The sequence below is a fragment of the Passer domesticus genome, chromosome Z (assembly GCF_036417665.1).
Source record: "Passer domesticus isolate bPasDom1 chromosome Z, bPasDom1.hap1, whole genome shotgun sequence".
Taxonomy (NCBI): domain Eukaryota; kingdom Metazoa; phylum Chordata; class Aves; order Passeriformes; family Passeridae; genus Passer; species Passer domesticus.
In genome coordinates, this window is record NC_087512.1 from 45,991,733 (window position 1) to 46,010,893 (window position 19,161).

The 19,161-nt window shown below is 38.1% G+C and overlaps 1 protein-coding gene across 2 annotated transcripts in view; it reads left to right on the plus strand.

Moving 5' to 3' along the window:
* GAK (cyclin G associated kinase) overlaps nt 1-19,161 on the plus strand; it is a 65,413-nt gene that overhangs the window by 2,249 nt on the left and 44,003 nt on the right. For both annotated transcript variants that reach the window (XM_064405593.1, XM_064405594.1), the window contains exons 2-10: nt 4,180-4,241; nt 5,498-5,557; nt 7,353-7,467; nt 7,897-8,039; nt 10,321-10,446; nt 11,565-11,654; nt 17,587-17,722; nt 18,321-18,433; nt 19,003-19,114. In XM_064405593.1, coding sequence (XP_064261663.1) covers nt 4,180-4,241; nt 5,498-5,557; nt 7,353-7,467; nt 7,897-8,039; nt 10,321-10,446; nt 11,565-11,654; nt 17,587-17,722; nt 18,321-18,433; nt 19,003-19,114 — 957 coding nt within the window. The remainder of the gene's footprint in view (nt 1-4,179; nt 4,242-5,497; nt 5,558-7,352; nt 7,468-7,896; nt 8,040-10,320; nt 10,447-11,564; nt 11,655-17,586; nt 17,723-18,320; nt 18,434-19,002; nt 19,115-19,161) is intronic.

Here is a 19,161-nt window from a genome sequence, read left to right on the forward strand (position 1 = left end):
CCACAACTGTGGCTTCCATGTATTCCCTTGCATGGTTACAAATACGGGATCTGTTTTTCTTCCAGGTCAGTTCTTTCATGCCAGATTCGCTTCTGGAAAGTCAAGTGCTGCTTTCTGAATCTGGATTTCAAATCCATGGTGAACTGCGTGTCATCTGCCGGTGCAGGCTTTTCTGTAGGCTCATACGCTCAGCTTTGTAGCTGGTGTGAACAGTGCCTGTGGTTTAACATTGCCCAGTATCATGTGGTAGCTCAGGTTCAGTTGTTCCCCTAGACCACAACTCCTTCTAGCTCTGTAGTGTGCAGCAGTGCTGGTGCAAATCCATGTTTGGCTGTGCTCTAGGCTGAGAGTTGTTGCACAGGTTGCTTGGATGCGTTTTCCTGGTTGCTTCACAGAGGTGTTGTGCTGGGGTAGTACTGGGCTGATTGAAAATATGGTGTGCTGCTGCAGGAGGCTGACAGTAACCTGTGAGGGATGAGCTGGTGATGATCTCTTTTGCTGATACTACCTCTAAATGCAAGAACAGACCAAGTGTGTCACAGACTGGACTTCTAGAATATGGTATCCTGTTTTTTTTTCTTAATTGGACATTTCAGTAGCTCACTGCCAAGATTTTAGAGGACTTTGGTGCGGGCCTTTACGTATAATCCCTTCTTGTTCTTGGTATGATGGTGGCTTCAGGTATCCTGCTGTTAAGCACACAGACCCCCCCTTTAGTATTACTTCAGTAAAATAGTCACAGATTTCCTGCCTAATTAGTGAATACTGTTGCTTCTTTTGTATGTGAGACTGAACAATTTAGAATAAATCAGATTGCGTGAAAAAACGTGGAACGAGCAAGTTCTGTAGCACATGTTTAACAACCATTCTTCATGTGTAATGAAATCTTATGCTTCCTTTGAGTAACAAACATTGATAAAAAAGCACACAAGAAGAGAAACATGATGAGAAAAAAAGAATGCATTATTCAATCTGTTTGATCTGAGTCTAAAGCTTTTACAATAATTTAAATAAATTTAAAAATTAAAAAAAAAATTCCTTAGTCAGAAAGATACCAATAGGCTACAGACTTAAATGGGTGCAGACTTTAACACTTTTTTGCACTTAAAAATAGATGTCATAACTTGAAGCCATATAGGTAGGTTGTCATAATAATTTGTTACAAGCTGTTTTATGTCAAGGTGAAACTTCTGCAATTAAAGCGACTTTTTGTTTTCTTTACTTCAGGGCTTCCTCAGTATTTTGAGTGTGAACAGACAGTGTTACAATTTGCCAAGCTTATAGGAACAATTCTGTGGTCTCTGCAACTACTAGATTCATAGGCTAATGATAACCTAATTAAGTCCAGGTTTTTGAGTGGATTTATTTTGCAAACCTCTAGCAGCAGAGTATCTGTGAACACTGTTAGTTTTATTTGCTGACAGATAAGGGAAAAAAGATAATTCCTAAAGAACAACTAAAGCATCTGACCTAGCAGCTGTCTAGCTTCCATTTTCTTCACTGTAAATGTAGACAATGTTTTCAACATGGTGCAGAGCAGTTCTGTTTTGTAAAGCTGTTGTTTCTTAGCTGTAGCAAGTCCTGCTTGCAGGGGAGCTCTCAAAGTTTGAGGATATTCTACCTTTCTGCTTCTCAAGGGTGTGGGAAAATGTACAGATCTTTAAGTTTGGGCCATCCTTCATTCTTGAGGCAGTTTCATCATGTTACTAGGACTTGCAGTAGACACAAATACATGAGTGGACTTCAAAAAAAACCCCTTGTGAATCAATGCTTCGCAGCAATAACAGAGCGTCTTTTTTGTTTTGATACTCTGATAGAAAAGCTTTCAATTAAACTGCACTATAACTTACATTCCAGGCTAGAATTGCAGTGTTTCAATTAAGCTATAGTTGAAACATAAACCACTGAAAGTTGATATGGAAACAAATTTGGTCGGTATTTGGGAGGGGAGTAGACAAGTCATATCAAATAGTTGCAAACAGGAAGCTACTCACACCCTCACCTTCTCAAGACTAGTTAAGTGTGTAGTGAAACAGTGAGTGAATTACAGTAGCAATTGCACTTATACTGTTATGATGTACTTGATGTCCCTATTTTGGTGCTTCTCTAGCTGTCATTTTACTGAAGCTGCTTATCTGAAAAAATAATTTTTGAAGATGTGTAAAACAGGGGCATGATAGAAAAAGAGCAGTTTAAAATCCAGTTTGATGTGTAAATATTGTGAAGTTATTCAGTATTATGTGACGCCTAGGTTTGACTTGAGAGAGAATCCAAATCTCTTGGTTGGAAAAGCAAGGGTCTTCAAATCTCTGTAAGAGAGTGTTGAAGTACTGACAGGAGCACTGCCTGAGGCCTGTGGTGGTGCAAGGATAAGTTTAGAATGCTTGCTAGTAAATAAAGCAAATGAGGTAGAGTTAGTTCCTGATTTTCTTGAGATGGTGTGGTGGTCTGTAGTGAGCCTTGATGTGTGAGAGCTTGTGTCTACAGAAAAGAAATAAACCCAGTTTTCTTCTGCTGTAATTTCTGAACTAGGAAATACTATCTGAGATGACCTTGGAGGGCTTGGGCTGTCTTCTGAGAATGGGGCTCTAAAATGCCTCAGCAATGCAAAACCAGTCTCTCTGGGCAATAGCTGGCATGTGTGTGTGTACATATCTCTACACTGGTGATCTGTATGGGGGATGATTTTGCTGATACAGAAATCCTCAGAAAACTGTCTTAATACCATCTACAAACATATATATGAGTTGAAAAAATGAGTGAAAACACCCCAATGTAAATTTATTCTTTAGACACCCCTAGAAGCTGTTCTTCTCTTAACTTCCATTTTACCATTTGCCTCAGTTAGATCTGCTGTACGGGTGTTTGTTGAAAGTGTTTTTAATATTTTTTTTCTGAATGTTTGCAAAGTATATTGGTCAGAGGGCTCGGGGTAAACTATTATGGCAGAGGAGAAATTTTGCCAGTAAACTTGTCCCTGCTGAGGGTATATTAAAACTGCTTTAATAGACTGCTTCTTCAGTGGAGTTAGCATCAAACTGTAAATGAAACTGCTTTTAAGAATGAAGCAGTAGGACTAGTTTTACTTTTTGTTTAAGAATTATGTTCACTAATAACAGATGGCTTAAAAAAAAAAAGTTAGAAGTATCTTTACTCCTTTGTACTCTAACTCCTTTGGTATCCCAGAAAATCCATGGAATTAAATATTTCTGCTGTAGTGCTGCAGTAATAGTAGTAAACCAAACACTACATGTAATGAGCCGAGTTGTACGGAGCAGAATTCTGTTCAGGTAAAAGAGTGAAAACAACAGAATGGGAAACTTATTTGACACTGGTGTTTTGAGAGGGGCATAGTTGTAAAAGGCGAGCTTGTAGGCCTCAGCAGTTGGATTCTCTGTAATGCAGGTGCAATGAAGTAGAATTTAACCAGGCATGATACCATTGGCTTTTCTCTGAAAATATGGAAAGTTTAATGAACTCCATTCTGTTTAGCATTTCAGTACTTGATAATAAGGTGCAATCACTGAAATAGAAATACGTATTTTAAGCTAGTTATGTACTGTCAAACTTCTGCTACCTCAGTGAGGTTTGCACAGTGCTCTTGAGCAAAGGGAAGTGTTTGAGAAAATAGTTCGACAAAATGAGTTGGAAGAGAAATATTTTATGAAATAACACATTGCAATTTGGTAACAATATTACCATTATGTGTGTAATGTATGCTTCAGTGCTTGAAAATGCTTTCTGACAGGACAGTTACCTTAAAAACAGGAGGTGTTTGTTTAGCAGTTATCTTCCTTAGTTATTGCTGTTTTTTATACCAAGTGTTAGCAGTGTAATACCAAAAATATTAATTGAATTTATCAGGTAATTTTGGTGTCCTGTATTTTGGTTTTATAAGAACCTTTTTTAAAAAAATGGCTTCATAAGAAGTCTGCATAGACAGACTTAACAAAATGCAGGAAGGTAACAAAGTCAGTGTGCTCTTTGCTTATGTACAAGAAAGGAATAGAATATCTGAACTCTTGCTGAATATCAGCAGTGTTGACCAGATGCTGAAAAATGTGTGCTTAGTACATTTAGAAATGTATCTAAATTCATGTGTTGATTCTCTTAGACTAAAGAGAATTATGTACCTGAATATTGAAATTAAAACTGACTTAATGTGCCTTCTTCTTGCAGGGGGTTTTGCTTTTGTCTATGAAGCTCAAGATCTTGGAAGTGGTAAAGATTATGCTTTGAAGGTAATAGTAATTTATTTCACTATAGGATTCTAAGATGTGCTTGATATTTCAGCTTGATATTTTAGTGTGACAATTAATCCTTGATGTATGCCATTGAGCAAGTAACTTGGAAAAATGCAGTGTATTAGTGGTGTTTGTAGCCCACTGTTTAGAATGGTTATTCCAGTTAGAACTCAACACTTCATATTTAGGTGACAGAGAGGGGAATTGGTCTTTTAGGTGCTACTGGTCTTTATTTTTTCATTTGGTGTAGAAAGTCATTATCCAGTCCAAAATATTTTGATGCACGGGTAACAGAATATTCCATAGTTACCTGAAGTGGAGTACAGGCATCTTTTTCACTCGTCAGAAGAAGATTTAGCCTACCTTCTTACTTTAAGAGTAAATTTCCTTAGTATTAAAAATAGTGCTCCACACTTTGACTCATTGTTTAAACATTTGGCCTGGTACTTCTTAGAGACAGTTTTCTGCATTCTTGATTTCTAGAGGCTTCTGGTAATCAGCTGTAAACAGGGTATTTGCATGAGGGGTGGGAGAGGTAAGTTGACAAGATACCACCAGTAATAACTTTGGTTTTTTCCATTTCATTCCACATCCTACAGTAACAAAATACGTGACCAAAGCCATATGCTATATGTGTTCAAAAGGTCCTCTAGAAATATCCCCATTAAAAAATAACAGGTAAAAGTTGAACCCTTACTATACTTCCTCTGTTCTGTAAAACCGGTGCTTTTGTAGAGAATGCTCAAGCTGCTTGTAGTCATATGTTGACTGCAAATCCAGGTAATACTAGAAACAGTAATGCTTAATTTTGCTACCGATTACACAAGTACCATTGAAAAAGCCTGCCTACATAATCTGGAGGAGTTTAGTCTAGAATGAGTTGAAGGTTGTTGCTGAATATTTCAGACAGAAGGTGACTCTTTCCATGTTAGGTCACAATGCTGTAGCCAGGAGACTTCAGTGCTTTATATATCAACTATAGAACTATCAAAACAGTTACTTTAAAGAGTGGCAAAAGTTACAGCTGCTCAATTATCACTAAACCTGAATAGTCCAAGTAACTGGAAAACTGGGTATTATTTATGAGAGAATGTCAAAACATACAATAAGCCAGTTTTGTTTACTGCCCCATTAAAGTTCCTTAGGTTTTTGACTACAGTTTATCCTTCATATTCTGTGAAAAACGAAATCTGTGCATTGTTACTCTAAGTTTCAGTAACTATCTTCTCAATTATTTTGGTTTTTTTTCACAGCGATTGTTGTCTAATGAAGAGGAAAAGAACAAAGCCATCATTCAGGAAGTTTGTTTTATGGTATCCTTTTCTGTAAGATATTTAACTGCCTGGGATTTCTGGGTAACAAAAGATGGCTGTACAGATTTTTCTTCATGCTATGCAGTGCCTAGGAGGACTGACATTCTGCAGGTCGGGGTTTGTGATTTGTCATGAATCAACATCCAGAAAATTCAGTTCTTCAAAAATTGCGGTTATACAATGTATGCAAATAATTTTTGTAACTAGTGAAGAATTTGCCATGTACTTTTAGCAAGAAGTGACATTCTTATTTGGCCTTACTTGCAGCCCTGTGAATGACATCAAGAGACCTTTTGACTTCACATGATACTTAGATTTTAAATAATATTCCCTCACGTGCACTGGATTTATTGCTCTTTGCTTTTATGCTCAATGTTTATTAATTTCTGCTTTAGATACATCTGGCTGTAAGAAGTAGTGCTAGCTGTTAAGGAATAAATGTCAGTGGACTACGTGCATTGGAAACAAGCAGATGTTTCTCAGTGTCTTTGCTGTCCTCTTTATTTTCAGTTATGTCAGATAGTAGGGTATAATGTAATCTCAGTGTGTTTTGAATCCTTGATTTTACTAAATTCAATATTTTCTCCCTGGCCTGGCTCCTCTTGGGCCCTCAGTTTGTTTCAAGAGTCAGCTATTCAGCTGTGGTATGCTGATGCGTTCCCTTCAGAGTGTTCAGCTTGAATTAATTTTGAATTAGCAGGCAAACCCACTGATCCTAATTTAAACTCTCAAACATTTATTTTCATGGTTGCTGACATGTTTGGCAAAATCTTAGCCTAAACACCATTTATGAGAAGTACGCTTCCTAGACAGAGTACCATAGTGCTACACGTTTTCTATCTTTGGCATTATCTTGCCAAGAGTAAAGAGCTCAATGTTCTTTGAATGTTTTTCACAGCTCGGAGTCACTAAAGCAGATGTACAACATGATGAAGGGTTACTTGTTGGTAACTTTCTGAGATAAGACTGTGAAGTGCAGTTAATTTCTAGAGCTCTGAATAGAGGGTTGTGGGAGAGATGCATAAGATCAGATTATTATGAATTGTGTGGATCCAACTTGCCGTTTTTAATAGCTTTGTTCTACTTACAAAGTCTTTGCTTTTCTCTCTTCAGACTTGGTGAATGCATCCTATAAGTAGATTGTTTGTCTCACAGCACGAGTGTCAGTGTTTGCACAGACAAGCATAGTGCAACATAACTTCCGCTGGCAGGAGCTGAGATCACTTACACTGTACTCCCCATAACATAGCTCAAAAATGATACCTCAAGTTTGTGAACTGAAAGTGAAACATGATAGAGGTTTTGGCATGAAAAATTATTACTAATGATGGGAGGGTAAGTTCCTTGCCCTTTTAGACCTCTAATTGTTTTGAACTCTATTTTAATTGCTTAAAATAGAAGCATGGCATACTTAATACTTCTTTGGGAAAGATAGGTGAGGATACGATAGCCCTTTCTTGATCAGCCATCTAGAGAAGCAGCTGATAATTAGAAGATGTCCCTTCTAGGCACTCATTGTCAAAAGACAAAAAGAACTATACCTGTTACTGAGTCCAGTTTCTTCTGAGCCATAATCATAAGGATTTTTAATTTTTTTAAAAGTTTTTTATTAAATTACCTTAGATTTCTTTCTCAGATTTCTTACAGCTGAGACATGTATTTCCCTGTTTTGCTTAGAGTATTGATTGCAGCTACTATGCTTTCTGTGGTTTTAAGCTAACATTTCAAATGAACTGCTGGATGCAATAGTATCAATGAACTTGGGAGTCATCTTCCTTGAACATGTTATCTCCAGAAAAAACTTTCAGGTCATCCCAACATTGTCCAGTTTTGCTCTGCAGCATCTATAGGAAAAGAAGAATCAGACACGGGGCAGGGAGAGTTTCTTCTGCTTACAGAGCTGTGTAAAGGTAAACTTTATTTCTTTTCCCAGCAGTGCACACTTCTTCTGGAAGCTGTTTTGCACAGGTTGCTTGTTAACTTAAAAGCTTGGAATGACTGTAGAAGATAGCATGGTTCAGTGGAGCTAGAGTTAAAATTTATCTTTTATAGGATAAAGATCATGGTTTTTTAGACTACAGTTTAACCTTGTCTTAAATATGAGGTAATCATTAAGTTTTTTGTGTTTGAGACTAGTCAGAGAAAGGAAGAGTAGGAGTAGTTCCTTAGAGCACTCTTTTTCTTGTCATTGTAGTCAGTGTGGACTTGCCATTTTCAGAAAATCTGTTTAATACAACTCAAGATTGTAAGTCGTTCTTGAGAAGGGTCTATTTGTGTCAAGCTTTCAGAATTTGCAGTGTTCTCTGTCTGCTTATGCAAATTTCTCTCACTTCCTGCAGGACAGCTCGTGGAATTCTTAAAGAAAGTAGAATCCAAAGGACCTATCTCTTGTGACACAGTTTTGAAGATCTTTTATCAGACCTGCAGAGCAGTGCAGCATATGCATAAGCAGAAGCCTCCTATTATTCATAGAGACTTAAAGGTATGTTACAATATTTAAATAAAGGCTGAACTTTTGAACAGCAAATGAGCCTATTGGGCTGGATCAGTGTTAAAAATTATTCTTGAGCATAGAGCTTAGATCTGTTGCCTTGCTGTTGAGTGTGGAGGTCATCACTGAAATACTTGCATCTCTTCAAACAACTTCTCCTTGTGCTTGCTGTTTAGAAACTGCTTGTAGTCTATCTGAAACAAGCTGGCAGAAAAGTAGCGTATCATGTTTTACTAATTGAGTTAGCCTGTGTATTTTGGTTTTGATAAAATATTCAGTTACAACTAGTGAAGTGCAGTTCTGGGTTAAGCAGGTGTCTTAATAGAAGAGGTAAAGCTTTGAAGGAGAAGAATATTGAATTATCTGTGAAGGATTACATTGCCATTAAGAATGTGTAGTGATCTGTTACTTTTAGAACTGGTAACTTGCATTGTACTTCAGTGCTTGTTTTAAATTTGAATTATAAAACTTGGTATGCATAATTCAGGTTAGATTTTGTTTCTTAGGGGTTTTCTGGTTGTTTTTTGTTTGGTTGGTTATTTTTTTTAATTAATTGGCCTTTACCTAGAATCTATAGGCTTATGCTGTACAAATTGTTCTGTCCTTAGGAGCTTTGGAGATTTGAAAGGACTTACCTGGGTTTGAATTTTGTATTTTGAAGACAGGGGTTCACCTTTACCTATCCAATATGCCTTAGATGAAGAAGCCCTCATCATCAGTGAGATTCTGCTGTGCTATGAATATATCTGAATTTTCCTTAGCATAAAAACATAAGACAGAGGAGATTTTTATTCTTGGAACAGTGTCTAAATTTCACACATGTCTTTCCAGCCTGATGTGATTTCATTTAATATAAAACTAGGAAAATTTGTTCCTCCTTAAGTAAGCATGTACTCGATTACTTTGGGAAAAGGCAAATATGACCACTTCTAGAAGTAAGTGTGTTAATTATTTTCAACACTCGATGAAAGCTTTGATGTTAGCTATTATAGCCCATAAATATAAACCTAGCTTTGGTGACAGAGCACTCCTTTTCTGTTTTTTTTTTTTTTTTTTTTTTTTGCCTGGTGCCATTGAACAGGCTTTTAGGTTGTGTCAAAGACATGTTAACCATTCTTCACCGAAATTTCTATATGCCAGCCCCTAGCTTTTGTAGAAAAGGTGCATCTCTCTTCTAAAAAAAAAAAAAAAACCAAAACAAACCCAAAACAACTATTTATAAATAAATACACAATATCTTTCTTAGCCAGCTGCATAGACATTGAGCTAACGCTGTAATTCAGAACTGTTTTTTTCTTCTCAAGGAAGGTATCTTTCTGATAGAGCTAAAACATTGGAAAAGACAGGAATTTGGTTTTGTGCTGGTCTCATGTTGCAGAGGCTGCAAAACAAGATTAAATGGTTGTTGTGCTGCAAGAGGCAGAGGCATGACTACAGCCAGGAGCCAAATAGGGATCATTTAACTGTGCTACCCTTGTTAGCAGTCTAAGCTAAGAAACTGTTAGCAGCAGCATAGAAAACTATAGGTCAGAGTTTTGAGCCAATTAACTTTGACACCTTTTCCTAACTTTATATAGAGGTACAAATTTTATTTTTCAGTCCTTTTGTGATTATGACTCCAAGTACATCTGCCCAATACTTCTACTCTTTCCTGAAGTTTCTTCCTCATTTCAATTAACAATACAGTATGGTTGGAATTTATGAAGAGAAAAAGGCAGGAATAATGGATGATGAGCAATCCAGGCAGCACATGGTTCTCAAATAACTGTTTTCTGTCTCTGCACAGGGTCACAGCTGCTTCTTTATGGTTGTCTCCTAGCAGCCTGCTTCTCTATTAGTACTTCTCTGTTTTTGCCTATAGCAGTCCTAACCTTTGTCCCACTACAGTTGAGCTAACAGTGCTCAGTTTTATGCCTGAAAACGTCTGGATTCTAAGACACTGCTTGTACAAGTTCTCACTTGAAAAACTGGCCTTTTCTTAGGCTCTAATAAAATTACTTTTTTTTTTTTTCCCTGAGATTTATTTCTTGCTCTTTGGAAAGTTTCCTCTTCATGGTGTGCTTGGTGCTTCCTTTCAAAACTTGGCTATGTTGCTACTGTATAAAACTAATGTCTGTATGTAATGTATGAAATCTTTGTTTTCCTGTAGACAATACTTTTGGCTAAAGTGATTAGTTTTTATATGCAGAAGTAAGATGATGTGTATAAAAGCATGTGTGTTAGAACAAAAAGGACATATTTTTTTAATCTGTTACTCTACATCTTTTTGAAGGTGGAAAATTTGCTTATTAGTAATCAGGGGACAATTAAACTTTGTGACTTCGGTAGTGCTACAACTATAGCTTACTATCCTGACTACAACTGGTCTGCACAGAAGAGAGCAGTGGTTGAAGAAGAGGTGAGACTATTTTAATGTGATTTAATTCTAATATCAACAGTGGATTAATTTAACTGTTACTATTAATCTGGTATTAATTTGTGAGACATCTAAGACAACTGAAGATTTTTTCAGTTAGAGCATTATTTATAAAGCTTTGGCTTTGTGTTTGTTTTGCTAGAGTTCAAAAGCTGTCTGCAGTTACAATCACAGCTTGTGTTCTGTAGCTACATGTAGAAACACTTCAGCATGGTCAGTGTCCATTCTGCAGTCTGCTGTGAAAATAAAAGTAGTTACTAGGGCTTCTTCTAATTGCACTGGACAAGAAATTGGTTGTGCCACACTGATGTCCACCTTCTGATCTGTATTTCCTCAGCTGAATAATCTGTGAATGAGAGGCAAGTCTGCTCAGCAGAATAGAAATGGGCATTATTGCAGTGCCTTGGTCTGCTCAGCAGATTAGGAATGGGCATTATTGCAGAATCTAGCATGCAGTGTACTTTTGCAAACTGAATTTGTTCTTAGTTTAGAGTTGAGAGTAATGTTAGTAAATCTGGTGTAGTACATCAGCGGGAGAAATACACTTAAGTTCATGTGCACAACTTCTGACATCACAAGCCCCTGTTTTGCAATCTGGTGTTCTTGGAAAGCATTGCACTGATGAAATGATGTTGTACCACTGTTTTGTATAGTCTATGCAAAAAGATGGTAGAAAAGGTCTTTCCAGGTAGTCTTATGACCAGAGTTTCTCTTTGGATTTGTCTGCACTTTCATTAATTGTGCTGAGAAAGTGAGAGAGATGCACTGAAGTGTGAATTCACTTATTGGCTTATTGTTGATTTTTGGTGTTAGTGTTCCTGTACATTTTTGCCTCATGTAGAACAGTCACTTTATGTGCTTTGCTGTTTGGGAGGATTCATGACGATCAATGTTGAGTCCTACTGTTTTCATGTGACCTTATGTCAAAGCTGTTGTGACTATTGCAGGATTCAGTTGAAGGCTTTTTCCTTGACAAGTGTTTCTGAAATTAATTTTAAAAATGAACATACTATCCATTCTACATGGAGAGCTGTTTCCTTGGTTGATTGCTGTTAAAGCTCGTAGTTCAATATTGTTTCAATAATTTCTGTCTTCTCCAGATTACAAGGAATACAACACCAATGTACAGGACACCAGAAATGATAGACTTGTATTCAAATTTCCCAATTGGTGAAAAGCAGGATATTTGGGTAAGAAGACTTTTTTCCTTGCTGCATCATTCTTGCTCATGTCATAGTGAAACTGATTTTGCAGGCTTTGTGTAAGTTTGTTGATTAAATTACTAAAGCACCGAAATAAATGTAGGATGCTGTCTTAGATCAAAATAAACTTAAGTAGTATGGATCCTGTGTCTAAATGTTAAAAGAATGAGATGTACTGTACAAGATTTTTTCCCGGATTAAACTTGACTTCTATTTGGGAGGCAGTGCTGAAATCTCTAACATTCGGTAGAACTGTTGCCTAGTTGGAGCTTGCCACCATAAATCCAGAATACTTAGAGTCCTTAGATTCACATTCTTGCCTTTCATGCTCTGCCATGCATGTAATCTTGGGACAGCCTATTGCTGAGTTCAAAATGTTATGTCTAGGTATGAAATGTAGCTAAAATTACTGACAGATATCAAGAATTAGAGCAATGCAGAGATCATTCATGCTTTGTGTAGAAAGGATGGTAAACTGCACGCTTTCACTAAAAAATCTGTAGCGAGAATTAAAGGTAAATAAAAGCTCTGCCTTTTCCAGCTGCATAATGTTGCAGTACTGAGGTACTCCCCAGTAGTGTAGCACTTAATGACTTGGTTTGTGGGTTGTTTTTATAAAGGCAAGTCAAGCTGTTGAGTTCTTACCTGTATCAGCAGTGTATCAAAAGACAAATTGAGAAAATGTAATTCTGGTGCTTTAAAAGATTTTTTATGCAATCTTGGAATTCCATTCAGTTTATTAAATTCGTTGCAAGATATTGTGGAAACTCTTGTTCAGTTTGTACAGCTGTTGGTGACGTCCTTGTGGCATGTGAAGAAACACCAAATAAAATTTTTCTGACCATTTGGTCTCTTCATGTGCATTAAATACTGTCAGCCTGAGCCATCATCACAGAATCACAAGGTTGGAAGAGACCTTCAAGATCATTGAGACCAACCCGTGCCCTGACACCTCAACTAAACCATGGCACCGAGTGCCACATCCAATCTTTTTTTAAACACATCCAGGGATGGTGACTCCACCACCTCCCTGGGCAGACAATTTCAGCACTTTATTACTCTTTCTGTAAAAAACTTTTTCCTGATATCCAATCTATATTTCCCTTGCTGGAGCTTGAGACTGTGTCCTCTGGTTCTGTCAGTTGCTGGCTAGAGAAAGAGACCAACCCCCACCTGGCTACAGCCACCTTTCAGGGAGTTGTAGACAAGTTGTAAGGTCACCTCTGAGTCTCCTTTTCTCCAGATGAAGTAACCTCAGCTCCCTCAGTTGTTCCTCACAGGGCTGTTCCAAGCCCCTCACCAGCCTCATTGCCTCCTCTGGACGCGCTCAAGCGTCTCAACATTGTTCCCAAAGTGAGGGGCCAGAACTGGACACAGCACTCAAGATGTGTCCTCACCAGTGCTGAGTACAGGGGAAGGATGACCTCCCTGGCCCTGCTGGCCACGCTATTCCTGGTCCAGTTGCTGTCACCAGCACCCCCATGTCCCTTTCTGCCTGGGCACTGTCCAGCCACTCTGCCCCAGCCTATAATGCTGCAGGGGGTTATTGTGGCCAAAATGCAGGACTTGGCACTTGGACTTATTAAACCTCATCCTGTTAGACTCTGCCCATCCATCCAACCATTCCAGATGTCTCTGCACAGCCCTCCTACCTTCTGGCAGATTGACACACACTCCCAGCAAATTTATCATGAAAGACTCAACACCCTCATGCATGTAGTAAAAAATCAGTAAAAATATTGAACAGAACTGGCCCCAGCACAGAGCCCTGGGGGACACCACTGGTGACTGGCCCCAGCTGGATGCAGCACCGTTCACCGCCACCCTGGGCCCGGCCATCCAGCCAGTTCCTAACCCAGCACAGAGTGCTCCTGTCAAAACTGTGGGCTGCCAGCCTTTCCAGGAGTGTACTGTGGGAAACAGTGTCAAAGGCCTTGCTGAAGTTCAAATAGACAACAAACACAGCCTTTTCTGCATCCACCAGGCGGGTCACCTGCTTATAAAAGGAGATCAGGTTGGTTAGGTGGGACCTGCTCCTCCTAAGTCCATACTGGCTGCATCTGATACCTGGCCATCCTGTAAATGCTGCATGATGACACTCAGTATAAACTGTTCCGTTACCTTACCTGCTACTGAGGTCAGGCTAACTGGCCTCTAATTACCAGGATCTTTCTTTCCACCCTTTTTGTGGATGGGTGTCACATTGGCCAGGTTCCAGTCGTCTGGAACTTCACCAGTGAGCCAGACTGCTGTTAAATGATGGAGAGTGGCTTCACAAGCTCATCTGCTAGCTCTCTCGTCTCCCTGGGATGGATCCCATCTGGGCCCATAGATTGAGCATCAGTGGCTCAGCAGGTCTCTGACGGTCTTCTGCTGGATAACAGGGGGACCATTCTGCACCCTGACACCATATGCCACCCAGGAGGAGAGCTGTCCTGAGCACAAGCCATCATCTCACTAAGGACTGAGGCAAAGAAGGTGTTAAGCACTTCTGCCTTCTCCTCATCAGCAGTTATTAAGTTCTCTCCCACATCCAGTAGAGAACAAAGGTTGATCGTACCCTTTCTTTTGCCATTAATATATTTGTAAAAACATTTTTTCTTGTCTTTTACAAAAGTTTTCAAATTGAATTCAAACTGAATTTTGGCCTCCCTAACTTTTTTCCTACATGCTCTACCAACCCCCTAAAATACTTTCTGAGATACCTGACCCTCCTTCCAAAGATGATGCATCCTCTTTTTATTCCTAAGTTCCTTCAAAACCTCATTGCCCATCCAGGTTTGCCTTGTTAACATCCAGTCAAAAAGAAAACTAGAAGTGTGTTCAACAAAAGCCTCACTCAAAAGGGCAATTGCAGTTTATTTTTTTTTGAAAATAACTGTATATGTTAGTGTTAACATGGTGGTCTCCCCCTGTGTTTTGGGAAGATCTGTTTCATTTACCATACCTAAGTTGGAATGTATTGTTCCATATTTTTTCCTTTATGCTTTGGGTTCAATAAAAATATGAAAGTATTTGGCAGTAGAATATTGCCCTGTCTCTGGAGGCATAAATGATTTGTAGTTAGTGCCTACGATAAAAAAACCCAATTTTTCAAAGAAAGAAGGTAGAGTGATTAACACTCTTTGATCTGTGTATTTGTCACTGTGTGAGCTTAAAAACGAAGTCTGTCTTAGAACAGCAGTACAGATGAAAGGTTAGTTATCAACCACATTGACTCCACAATGGGAATGTGATTAGGTGTCATTATAAGTCCGGAGTTTCTTAGACTTGCTGACTGCTTTCTGTATGTTTCCTACCTAAGTCTAAAGATCAGAATATAAACACTAAATCCAAATGTTTTAGTTACTTGTTTTCAAAATTAATGTGAATTCCTGAACTCAAATTCAACTAAGTGACAGGCTGTTCCTTTTCAAGTGATTTTTCTTCATGCTTGAAAGGCCCTTCATACCCTCTCACTCTCAAAGATTTCTGAAAAGCAAAGGTGTTGACTTCAGAATGTTTGTTAAGGAGCAAAATTTCAAAGCTGGGTTCTCCTAGCCGATATCTAGTTAAAAAATTTTAATGGTCCATGCAAGACATACTGCAGCTATTAATTCAATGTGAGCTGAACAATCTCTTCAGGTTTCATGTAGTTTAATTTGACTTAATTTTACTTCTAATACCTATGTCATCCTGGAGCTGTACTGTAGAACTTTAGTGTGCTGCTTGTTACCTGAAGATAATCAGGGGAAAAACAACAATATTTTGTTTAAAACAATCCCACCCCCTCCTTATCCCCTCAATCCCCGGATACTGTCTGAACCTTTTAAAAACCCCACTGTCATCCTAAGGAAAATTTCAATTGCTGGTAAACACCCAGTAGCAGGTCAAAAGTTACTCCTAGCTATTTTTGATTGTGGTTCTGCTTTTTTACCTTCTGGCTTGTGAGTGCTCAGATGGATCTGGGTATCTTCTGTAGAAGGACTGTGCAGCTTTGGGACAATATCCTGGGAATGGACTCTTCTGTCAAGTGTAGCAGTGCTGAGGGTGTGTGGATGGTGTTTGCTTTGAGGATTTGCCTTACTGCAACTGAAATTGCCTTCTAGCCAAATAGAATGACAGTTGGTGTTTAAAACAGCCAGAATTTATCACAGTTACAATCCTAAGTTACAGGTAAACCGGAGGAAGTTAGTAACATTCTCCAGCAATTGAAGCAAAAAGTCAAATCTGAGTGTCCTCTCTGTATTCTGTGTGTTCAACTGATTGCCTTGGTACTTTTCTTTCCTTTGTGGCTGTGGGTGCTCTCTCATGTTTTGCGGTGTATCTTGGGCTGCACAGGGAGTAGTTTTGTTCCTCTAACTAAATGATGACCTGCTTTGTGAGCAAGCATTCTGTGGAGGAGTAGATGGTATTTTCTGTACTGCCCTGCTGGATTAGTTGGTGTGGACTGTATGATGGTTCCCTGTACACTTTATGGAGAGTCTTTTTCCACAGCCTGACAAAAATGTGCAAGAATATACAGAATTAACATATGTACTTTATTTCTGGTCCTGGACTGATAGGCTCTCAAAGTATTTCGGAGTAACTAAATCTCTACACCTCAGAGACTTCAATAACTTTCAGACTTTAGAAGCTCTTCTTGGGATAAATTGACAACCAAGGGTAGTTTGAGATGGTTTGAGATGCACAGAGGGCTGGAGGCAGTGGGAAGTTTTCTTAGGTAACTTCTTCAATGGATTGCTTCATTTTTGAAGGCTATAAAAGCCCAAATGTTAAAGTAACTATACATACTGGGGTTCAAAAGAAACTTAGAGGAGGAATTTTCACAACTCATTATGCCAACAGTTACGTGGAGGCATTGGGTGCTTTATTATCAAACTTTTGTAGGTGAAAGTTTGTTTCTTTCTTGAAGAAAGAACATGTTTCTGTTGTGATATTATAACTGCCAGCATATTTAATATCTTAATTTATTTGAAAACATATGTATCAATTTACATTTACTTCAGTAACGGGTTCAGTTATCCTAGCTCCTTAACACGTGGATTATTCAGAGATTAGAATTCAGAACTGATTTCTGTCTTTGTTAGTTTTTGTCTTCTCAGGTTACAAAAACCTTAAATTGGACACAGGAAGGAACTTGGAAGTTCCCAGGATATAGTAGTCTGGGTTTTGTGATTTTTGAGCCTTGAATGAACTTGTCTCAAAATGGTCTTAAATTTTATTTGTTCCAAGATCTGAATAGCCGTCTGACTGTAGAGAATAAAAGGACTGTCATTTTGGGCTTCTTTTCTTCAAACCTTCATCAGAAGATGCGTTTTAGAGAGAGTGTTGTGTGTCTCCATAGAGTTTTTTAAGCAATTTTCTTAATACTTACATAATCACCTAGCTTTTGTATTGCATAAAAATGTATCCAAGTTAGACCAAATTCTGTCTTGACAAATAAAATATGTCTCCTTGCAGCACAGGATTGAGATATGAAATAAAACTTCTGAACGTTTTTTGAAAGAATAATCCTGCTCTTGAACATATTCAGTGTGGCAAGACTACTCATTTTGTATGCTTTGAAATTCATAACATGGATTTCTTGTAATGACTTCTAAATGATTTTTTAAAAATAAACAGGAATAGTTTTCCCAAATGACAGGTGATAGGACAAGAGGAAATGGCCTCAAGTTGCACAAGGGGATGTTTAGGTTGGATGTTAGAAAATATTTCTTCACTGTAGGGGTTATTGGGCACTGGAAGAGGCTGTCCAGGGCAGTGGTTGAGTTACCATCCATGGAGGCATTTAAAAGACCTGTAGATATGGTACTGAGGGACACGGTTTAGTGGTGGATTTGGCAGTGCTGAGTTAACCTTTGAACTTGAGGATCATAAAGGTCTTTTCCAGCCTAAAGGTCCCCATGATCCTATGCAGTATTTCTGTTTACCTCTGTAGGCTCTGGGCTGTATCCTGTACTTGCTGTGCTTTAGGCAACATCCGTTTGAAGATGGAGCTAAACTTCGCATAGTCAATGGGAAATATGTCATTCCACAGAATGACACCCGCTACTCTGTCTTTCATGATCTCATTCGTAAGTTTACAGTGTTATTTTATTTGGTGTCTTTGTGGATACATGTTGTTATTAACAGTTGTTCTACTGATAGTTAAATGTTATTGCCGTGTGAAGGTGAAAAAGGTAAACTGCACCAACTTCTTATTTTATTAATAATCTTAATCCATTATAGAAAAATAAAGAAATTTTATGTGAAAGTTGCTTTTTTAGTTTCTTTTAAGTGTCTGAATTAGTCTATTGGAACAACTGTTGTTTTGATTTGGTTTCTTTGAACTTGCTTAAAAAATTGTTTGCTTTAGGTTTCAGATAGGTTACTGGAAATGTTAATTACTGTTCCAGAAATGTATGTGACTGCAATAGTATTAGATACAAAGTTACCTCTGATGTTCTTTCTTAACTGTTCCCAAGGTGCATTCTTTAAAAAATTATTGATCCTATGTAGTGTTGTTTTTTTCTCATGGATACTATTATGAGAATTATATTTGGATATTGATTCAGTAATTTCTCCACTCTGTTCAGGTGTTTGCTTATTGCACTGGAAGGTATTGAAGATATTATTATCAGTTGGGAGAAAAGCTTTGAAGTGTTTACATTGTCTGTATCTCCTTTTTTTTAGGCTCCACTTTGAAAGTGAACCCAGAGGAGAGATTGTCAATCACTGAACTTGTGAACCAACTGCAGGAGATTGCAGCAGCTAGGAATGTCAATCCTAAATCCCCCATCACAGAGGTAAAAATGTCTCATAAGGAATATAATTGATTAGGGCTCCTTTCTGTCCTCTGCGGTGTATGTATGTTTAGTAAAAGATTTCTGAGCAGGTCGCCTGTTCCTTCATATTTGAAAATTTTGCACGGATTTATTTTGAAGTTCAGTTGAATTGATCAGTATCATTTGTAAGATCTTTGAAAATATGCCCTTTAAAGCATATTTTTAGAGACCTTAAAAGAAATGTAGTATTTCTTACTGCTTTTTGAAAATCTTTTCATCCTCTTGGTTTATTCTTTATTATGCTAGCAGTCTGTTTGACATGCTGTGTTCTATCATAATTAACTTGCACAGAAAAGTTTTGTATATGAAGGGAAGGCTCTGCTTACACTAACTTGAAACCCACTTAGGCGTCTCCTGTTCAGTGCTTAATTTGCACTATACTGCAGGTGAGTCAATTAGTGTATCTTAACTTTCTGGCTTTGTCCTGAGGTTTAGTTTGCTTGTTCTCACCAAGGAGCAGTAATTTGCCAAGCATAGCAAGATGGGTAAATTAGCAAGAAAATTCTCATCTGGAGTATTATTCTCCTCAGCTTCTGGAGCAAAATGGAGGCTATGGAAACAATGCTCAGCCTCGGACATCTGTGACGTCTGTTTCACAGAGCTCCAAGCCTGCAGGGCAGCTCAACAATTTGTACAATGCAGGTATGTTCAAAAAGAGGTATCATTTTAGTATAAAGACAATTGCATAT